The 9,140-nt window shown below is 36.7% G+C and overlaps 1 protein-coding gene across 7 annotated transcripts in view; it reads right to left on the bottom strand.

Annotated features, from left to right (window-relative positions):
* LOC575560 (CUGBP Elav-like family member 3) overlaps positions 1-8,806 on the bottom strand; it is a 56,431-nt gene extending 47,625 nt beyond the window's left edge. For 5 of the 7 annotated variants that reach the window (XM_030973274.1, XM_030973270.1, XM_030973272.1 and 2 more), the window contains exon 1: positions 8,739-8,806. In XM_030973274.1, the coding sequence (XP_030829134.1) occupies positions 8,739-8,787 (49 nt within the window). In that variant the 5' untranslated portion in view covers positions 8,788-8,806. The remainder of the gene's footprint in view (positions 1-8,738) is intronic. The other 2 variants (XM_030973273.1, XM_030973275.1) reach the window with 2 other exon arrangements.
* Positions 8,807-9,140: the final 334 nt, after the last annotated feature.

Genomic DNA, 9,140 nt, shown 5'->3' on the forward strand with positions numbered 1-9,140 from the left:
AATTCTTCAGGCTAGCGAATGGCAGATGATTGGAGCAGCCATTGAGACTGGATAACTGTGAGGGATCTGCATTCTAAATCGTCTTAATCGCCGTGAAAAGGGGTGCTGGGGTACTACAAAACATACCCAATGAGTCGCAGGACCCAGGACAATACATGATTTACATCTCCCTTTGTGATGCGGACAGAATTAGATCACACTTGATATTTTCACAAAGGGCATCATGCCTTCAGCAACAGTCTTTTCTTAACCGATTATATACCAAATTCTCTCATTCCCATACCCTTTAATAGGAGCCTCCTGCTTCCAGGAGGCAATGGGTTGAAAATAACTTTCTGTCATTTGGAGAGAATGTTGAATTTCATCTTTCCCCAAAATAATCCATTCTTCATCCTGATGCACTTCAAAATCAATGCCATTGATTAAACTTCCAGCAGTATCTCTTTGGGTACCAAGGTATTTCAATTTTTAAAGGGACCATCCTGAGTCAAAGTGTGGCAAAACTCATGAAATATTGTTGCGGTAAACCTCTCTATCTGTTATTTACCTCATTTTGCAAATTTCCAATTTTAGCTTTTCAGCTAATATGAATGCGCTTATTAGATGAAGACCAGTGTATTTAGAATCATCATACACTACTGGCTTTGATGAGACTTGATTGACCAGGCACGTAATAGGAATACACACAAATCATTGAAAGACATTGTGATTAAAAAGAAGTTGTATTCCTTTAGAAAAAAAGGGGGAAAAAAGTGTTTTTGAAGTGAAATATATCAAGTCAAGAAATAAATGGGAAAAAAAATCTAATTATCAAAATCAATTATGTGAATATTTGTCAAAGAATGGCATACAGGGACACAGCTAATCCATATAGGATAGGTGTAGACAACATCCTTGTAATGGCACTACCTCTGGCTCACAATCAAAGGCCAAATCCTCTAAATCACATCTAAATAATGGACCATTAATACCATGATGCTGTTTGATGTACACCATTATGCCACTCGGGGACTATCTTTAAAAGCATTCGTAAAGGTCGTCCTGCCCATGATTCATCTAGTAACGGAATCTCTAACTCCACATCATCTTGTGATTACCTTGAGATATATGGATTCGTCCCTGGTAAAACTCTTCTAGAGGGGAGTCTCCATGAGCCTGAATAAGCTTAAACTTGAGATATTAGACTTCAGGTTATCCATCTAGTCGTAGAATTTCTACTTCAACACTGTATAGAGGTGTGTTTCCACTTGCCTAAAGAAGCTTAAACTCGATAATTTCGACCAATCAGTGCTTCTCAAGAAGAGACTTTCAAGTTCATTCTTTTCATTACCCAAAGTAAAGATATCCCCACGCACTCCATGAATCAGTTTGAGCTTATTGTCCTTATGTATTGTATCTTCACCACTGAATTAGCCAACAATTTGGCCAAATTTACTAACAAGCCCTAGTTTATTAATTTTACTTGGAATATATATTGTATCTCCAACTAACATCCAAAATGCATGAGTAAAATAGCCAAGCATTTGTGTCATAGCGGTGAATTAGCTCCAGATAGTTGTGATCGGGCTAATTTCCCCAGATTAGAATAACCGGGCGATTTTGAAAACACAGGCTAATGAAAACTGGCCTTAGGTGGCAATGGTGATCCACCTTACCAAGGCTTCAACGCGACAAGAATATGCATGACCAATTTTAAGTAGGTTTTGTTCGCTTACTCAGCCGAGATGCGACGACGACGACAAGTAGATATCGAGCTTCAGAAGGTGTGTCGCAGATGGACAGGGTCCCACAGCTGGAGCTATATACTTAAGATTATTTCAAGGGGAGAGGCTGTCCTTGTATCACACGGAGACAAATACTTTCATCATCCTGGTTCTACTGACATCATCTGTGTAGATCTACAAAGGCATTGATTCTGTGGTAGGAGATGGGGCATCATCCTTCTTGCTCTCACAGGATGATGCACATGTATTACATGTGTAAAATTAACTGATGATGCAAAAAAAAATGAAGAATTGAGGCCATGGAGATCCATTCTTTATTTATATTTATTACTTTGTTTGCTTTCCGCCTGTCAGAAATCAGCCTAAGCCCAGATGTACCCTGTGATATTTCTGATGGAGCAATACGTTGCTAACCTACCCCAATGACACGTTTTTAAAGGGCAGGATTTTGGTTTGATTCCCAGTGAGCCGAAATTGTAGAAGAATCCACATTTCATAAATTGTTGGAAATCTAATTTTCTTTTCTTCTGAATTCTCTCATTCTCAATTAGGAGGGGATAAAAGCACAAAACCCAGGTGATTGATGGTTTCTATTTCTTTTTACTTTATTTTGCAGGAAGCATATGAGAATAAAGGCTTCAACTATTGAGGAAAACAAATTATACAAGCGTTGTGTGGCATCTCTAAAAACTATCAGATATTCTAAAGTTTAGAAATAGGATAAATCCATCTTCCTATCCAATCACAAAATTGCATTAAAAAAAACTACTCACTATCGAATGGTGAGATTTCGCATCAAGTATTTTTTCTATTTTCAGAGGAGGGAGAAAGCCAAAACATTAAGAAAACAGCTAGGAGAGAGAAGTTCAAATTGCAGCTGTGAAGTTGTAATCAATGACTATTTGATAAGCTACCGACTAACTTGAGTTGTAACCCTAATTGGTGTTTCGTTCTGCAATTTATCTGAATTATACCCAACACGTGGCAGTATTTAGGAGAACAGGTGACATAAATGAAGCAAATGAACAAGGTAAAGTGAAGTGGACAAAAGATAAAAACTAAAAATACAAATGGAAAAAGTAAAAGATGTAGAGAGGATGAAAGGAAAAAGAATAAAAGCACAAATTCATTATTTTAAAAACCACAAGGATAAGAGTAAACGCCTTTCTGGCTTTCAAAAAATAAAAAGAGAAAGAGAAAGAAAGAGTAAAAAAGGTAAAAACTGAAAAGTGAATCAGAAGGAGTGATAGGAGGTGGAAAATGATCTAGAATGAGATGGATAAATGGAAGTGTCATGGAAACTTAATGCATCCAAATCAATATTATTTCATTCTCCAGAAAAGTTTATGCAACAAAAAAATCTTGTCCTTATCCTCCGAGGAGCCTTGTTTTCAACGTGAAAGATGGAAATCCTCTTTGGGACTGACCATTCCAATAAACTTGGTAAACTGATCCCCCATTCTAATTGGGTTTGGATGCAGGATTTACTCTCGTACCTAGCCACAAGGGCATTTTACCATTCCCCTTTTCCTATACAGCCCTGTTCATACTTTATGTTTACGAAACTCGTTCAAAGAAACGTTGTATCATCATTTAGCCAAAGAGTACACAAATGAAAAAAAGATCATGTAAAGAAACATTGTATAGAGAAATTGGTTTCCATGTGGTCGTATGACATGTTTAATGACAGTGTAGACGAAAGCTGACTGATCTTCAGGGCACACTTTAATATGATAAGCCCCACCTACAGCCCTTTCACACATAGCTAAAATTCATCGTATCTAGAGATGATTAGTATAAACGTGTTTAACTCAACAGTTTTAAACATGTTTATAGAAAATTTTCCCTGTGTGAACATCGTTTATACGATGTTGGGATAGATACGAAGTCGCGATTCATACGCCCCTAAAAGCAGGCTGCAGATACGAAGTTCGTATCTAGAGAGCTTGACATTTTGTGTGTGAAAGGTTATTCGTGTTTAAACGTGTTTCAGACGTGTTTAAACTGGAAAGAGCGTGCGCTTTGATTGATATGACATGACCTTCAATGCGCAATGGCACTACTGCGCATTTTACAAGCAGTAGGTAATCATGAAACGATTAACGATCGCACCAAAATTTCTGTGTGTGAATGATGTCGTATGTTCAGGTGATTAGTTTAAACACGTTTATACTAATCATGTTTATAGAATTTTAGCTGTGTGTGAAAAGGCTGCTAGTTACACTATTTTTGATCAGAAGCAGACCCTGATCCTTTGACTTAACTTCCTAACAACTTCAAATATCCAAATCACTTTACGATGGTTTTTTATACAATGTTTTGTTATATGACATTCAGACAAGAAGAAGAAACCTATAGTTAAGTTTGCTATCCTGAACATGGGATTTGCCCTTCTCTCCATTTCGCAAAATGGCTGGAAGGGATAGACTAAGATGGATAGAATAAGAGGGTTAAAAAAAGATGGAACGCGCTGCTCAGAGGGTATGAGCAGTAATTTGAATTGATGAGAGGGGACGGAGTTTACCCAACTCAACTCATCACTGTCTGATTTTAATATTTCTGGAGGGGGTGCCCTTTCTCCTATTACACACAAATTCTGTTAACACACACAAAAAAAATCATAGCATTTTACAGATTTCTACCAGTATTCCTCAAGCAACTTAAAAAACTTTAAAAAAATAAGGGTTTATCCCCAAAACATATACAAAAACAAACACAAAATTGGCAATGACAAAGAAATGTAAAAATTGTCATTTTCTAATTGTTTATGATTAAATCATCAGTATTCAACTGTATCAACTCTTCTCTAACTGATGGTGGTAAAAATGTAATAACAATGAATTGTCCACGAAAGGAAAACAAGTTCTTCATTGATTTTCTTTTTCAATTCCAACTCATTTCCTTCATAAAATACTATGGGAATATCTATTAATGGATTTTCCCCCTTAATTTTTGAGTTGATGCAGACAAAAAGAAGCAGAGAACATACTAAGATTGAATTTTACTAGAAAAGGTTGAATTTGATGATTTGCTTTCAGAGAGAAAGCCTGTGGCTCTGCAGCCTTCTGTGATTGTTCTATCTTCCGGTTCCTCTGCACAGAGGTGATTTTGAAGATTGGAAAGAGGAGTTTCACAGGTGTTTTGAAAAGGCGATTTGGGCTTTTCTTTTGATGGAGCCAAACGCCGAGAGCAAATTTGATTTGCACCAGGAAGAGGAATCTACTTGGAAAGCCACAATGTACCTCACTGATTGAGGGTGAGGGAATGAAACAAATGAGTGTCCTTCAAAAATAACAGATTACTTCTTTTTCCCTGCAGTAACCTGAGAATCATAGGAAATGGAACGGAGTACAAGAAGAGAGAGTGGAATTTGATCCCAAAACTATACAACAGTTTGTCTTAGAAATCATATCATACCCAACAGAGAGAGAGAGGGAGAGAGGGTGGATGCAAGGAAATGTCCTTTTCTAAATTGTTGAAAATTAATCACAAGATAAGTTCAGGTGTGTTTCCATTTCAAGTCAGGAATCTTGCAAATTGCTACCACCTTTATAGCCTTTGGATATCAAAAGGTTATGATTCATGTACCAAAATCTGTTTATTTTGTCTTTGTAATTCAGAAAACAGGCATGTTTCTTAGTATTTTAAACAATATAGAATCATGTTTTCTGTAACGTAAATATTGACACTCTACATCTGTCTCTCTCTCTCTCCCTCTCTCCCCCTCTCTTCCCCTCTCCCTCTTTCATTCTCAATTCTTCTTTTTTTACATTCCTTTTAAACAATTTATTTCTTTTTCATTTAGTTTTTCTAATTCGTTTACTCAATCTCCTTATCTGACACACACACTTTCTCTTGTTCTATTGTGTTCCTTTATCCTTTCATTTCTCCATCTCTCTACTTTTTAATCTCTTACTTTAAATTATGTATTAAAACCCTGTGAATAATCCTCCCCATCTTTCTCTCTCTCTCTCTCTCTCTCTCTCTCTCTCTTTACTTTCTCCAACCCTTTTCCCTAACCCACTACTCCATCATGTAAATTCTATTGATTCCATTGACCCGTATGCAAGGCCCCGTACATGTATAAAGCCCGTTTGGGAACGGGGTGAAAATCAATATCTGTGGCAGATATGGACTTATTGGCATTCCCTTGGAAATGTATGCACCACATATGGCCCTCAAAAACATGCATTGACCCCACAATTTGCCAACCATCCATCCACTCATTCAAACATGTCAGGCTTTTGTCTTATCGTAAGGATGGCTAACAAAAACAGAGCATACAGATGGCTGTTGGTAAGAGCTATACTGAATAGCAATCATCCTGGCTCCATGACCGGCGATCAATTAGTAGGTAAGCAGGACCATATATTAGTCATCAAAATGAATAATTGCTGGATGGTTTATTCATGGATGGCATACTAATTGATTCATTAATATGCTGTGCTTCTCATCAACGCAAATTCAAAGCTATTATTATTATTTGTTGTTGTTTATTAGCTATAGAAGTGGGTAATCTACAATGAATCTTCAATAGGAATAATTGCATCAGTCTTTAAATTGAGATTGAGTTGTATAGAACTACCAGCCGATTTTGCTAGAAGAGGCATGTATATGGTAGCTACAAACAGTCAGTTACGTAGAGGACAAATATTGTGGACTTTTCCATCTCAATCATTCTACAAAAAAGGAGATTTGTCTTGAGTTGGTCGTGAGCCTCAGAGAAGGTTAACAGCCTTAAATGAATAGTGAGCCTAAGAACTTAATAGGTTACCCCCCCCCCTCTTTCAGACTAAAGTTTCAATGTACAACTGTACGAAAACTGTGCCGTACATGATTTTTTTTCTTTCTAGTCTGAACACAACTTAATGAAAAGTCAAACAGCGACACAGTTGTTTATCTATACAACTTTTTTTCAAACATGTCTATAAAAAATTCACACTTCTTGTGTGAATGTCTTATGGAGAAAAAAATTTAGTAACTGGGGGGGGGGGGGGGCTCATCGTAAGCACTAACTGATGATTGGCCAGGATTCATTGGAGTTGATACATAACATATGTCACCTGACCTCTTAAAAAGACTAGTTTCTTTATGATGTTTCATTATACCAGGTAATTTAACTCACAATCTTCCTGATTGTATGAACATTTTCCTATCACGTGCGTGTGTGCCTCTTTCACTATACAGTAATTCTATTATCTATATACAACGTTTTTCTGTACAAATTTTGAATACATTCCCTTGAGTATGAACAGGATATGATGCAGCCCACTACTTTAAGATGGTATAAACTACTCCTGGCTATCGCAAAGTGCCAATCCCTATTTACCTTGCAAACAATCAACGAATCTAAGAAGGCAGAGGACTAAATCAACTGTGGAAGAAAGGCAACGTTTGCTGGACATCAAGCCCAATTACGTTGAGCAATTTATCTTAATGCGAGCAAAAGAAGTACGACCGGAGGATTTGTCGTTTCTTGATGGCAATGTTAATATATTTGAAGGAATCATGATGGAGAGGGGTAAACACACTATTTGCATTTGATCTCTTTCTAAGGAATAACATTTTCTTTTCACCACAAGCATATTCTCAAGGGTATAGTGATTGATAATTTACTGTCTTCCAAACTCTTGGTTTGATGTAGCTTGCTATATAGCACTGTGATAATCATGTCTCAATGCCTAAAAGAAGCACTTCCTAAAAGAATCACTTCCATAAAGCCCCAGGATTCAGTATGTAAATCAGAAATACTCATCTCGTCTTTGTCCATCTAGCACTTGACAAATTATTCATTTTGAAATAAAGGATTTTCTGCTGACATCAATTTAGCTCATTATCTTACTCATAACATGAAGCGGTACAACACTATTAATTTGTAAACACCCTAATCCCTACAGGTTCATTTAAAAAATATTTTGAGAAAATGATTTATAACCTCAGAAATTATTCTTCCTTTATAGATTTTCATTTCAAGATATAAAGCATTACCTGTTCGTCATGAAGTTGTATCAAGCACAATTGATGATTATGTAGAATCTTTCAAAATTGGTTGTAATGCTTTAACTCCTTTATACTTTGATCATTTTAGAGTTCCGGTAGTGACTTTTTAAGACTTCATTGCTTCAAGAGCATGATGAAATTATATTCATGTATTTTCTACCATGGATGTAGCTGGGAGTGGGATTGTAACTATTCATGATGCAAAATTCAGGCTTCAATCATATTGCAACAATTTCCTACCACAGAAAGAGAATTGGAAAGGAAGATAGAGAAGGGGGAAAGAGTGAGAGAATAATAGAGAGAAAGAAAGGGATGGTGGGAAACAGATAGATGGGAGAGAGAGAGTGAGAGAGAGATGATAATGGACAAGAAAAGACAGATAAAAGGAGAGATGGATGAGGTTGGGAAGAGATATAGAATTGACGATAGAAGAGGAAGAGGGAATGAGAAAGACAGAGAGGGGAGAGGAAGAGAGAAAAAGAGAAAAAGAAAGAGAAAAAGAAAGAGAAAGAGAAAAAGAAAGAGAAAGAGAAAAAGAAAGAGAAAGAGAAAGAGAAGAAAGAGAAAGAGAAGAAAGAGAAAAAGAAGAGAGAAAGAGAAAGAGAAGAAAGAGAAGAAAGAGAAGAAAGAGAAAGAGAAGAAAGAGAAAGAGAAGAAAGAGAAAAAGAAAGAGAAGAAAGAGAAAGAGAAGAAAGAGAAGAAAGAGAAAGAGAAGAAAGAGAAAGAGAAGAGAGAGAGAGAGAGAGAGAGAGAGAGAGAGAGAAAAGAGAGAGTGAATACAGGGAGAAGACAGAAATGGGAGAAAGAGCTAGGGACAAAAGCTGCTTGATAATCTGCCTTACCATTTATTCATACAACAATGCAAGTGATTGATTGTACGACTGGTCATACAATTTCAATACCTTACTCATTCTGCAACATTCACGGTAGAAATCATACGTTCTATTCAAATTAAAATACATGTTTTCCATGTTTGTTCTGTGGCTTGCAAATAAGTTTGAATATTTTCCTTACCTCCTCTGCTTTCACTGTCGGCTGGCTTGACTTGCAATGCACGAGTCATCTAAAGATAAAGAGAAAAAGAGAAAGAAAGGAAAAGTTGATTAAATATTAGCTTAGCTGAAATAAAACACTGGCAGGTACCTAGCTTTAATATGTTTACCAACGCTAGAGACATCACATTGATATTGTTGTCTAATCAATACTCTGCTCATAAAAAGCCAGCAAGTTGCAAATATTTGCGGCATTTTACGCAGTATTGATTAATGCCAGCCGTGTGAACTTGCCACACACACAGGCCGTGGTTAATATGCATTCTCAGCAGCGACATGTTCTTTCATTTACAGCTTTCTTCTATCCTTGCATGAAAGCCGGCAAAAAATTAGAATATGGCTATGTTGTAGAAATACGTCCAAT

Source organism: Strongylocentrotus purpuratus, unplaced genomic scaffold, assembly GCF_000002235.5.
Source record: "Strongylocentrotus purpuratus isolate Spur 01 unplaced genomic scaffold, Spur_5.0 spur5_scaffold_6, whole genome shotgun sequence".
Taxonomy (NCBI): domain Eukaryota; kingdom Metazoa; phylum Echinodermata; class Echinoidea; order Camarodonta; family Strongylocentrotidae; genus Strongylocentrotus; species Strongylocentrotus purpuratus.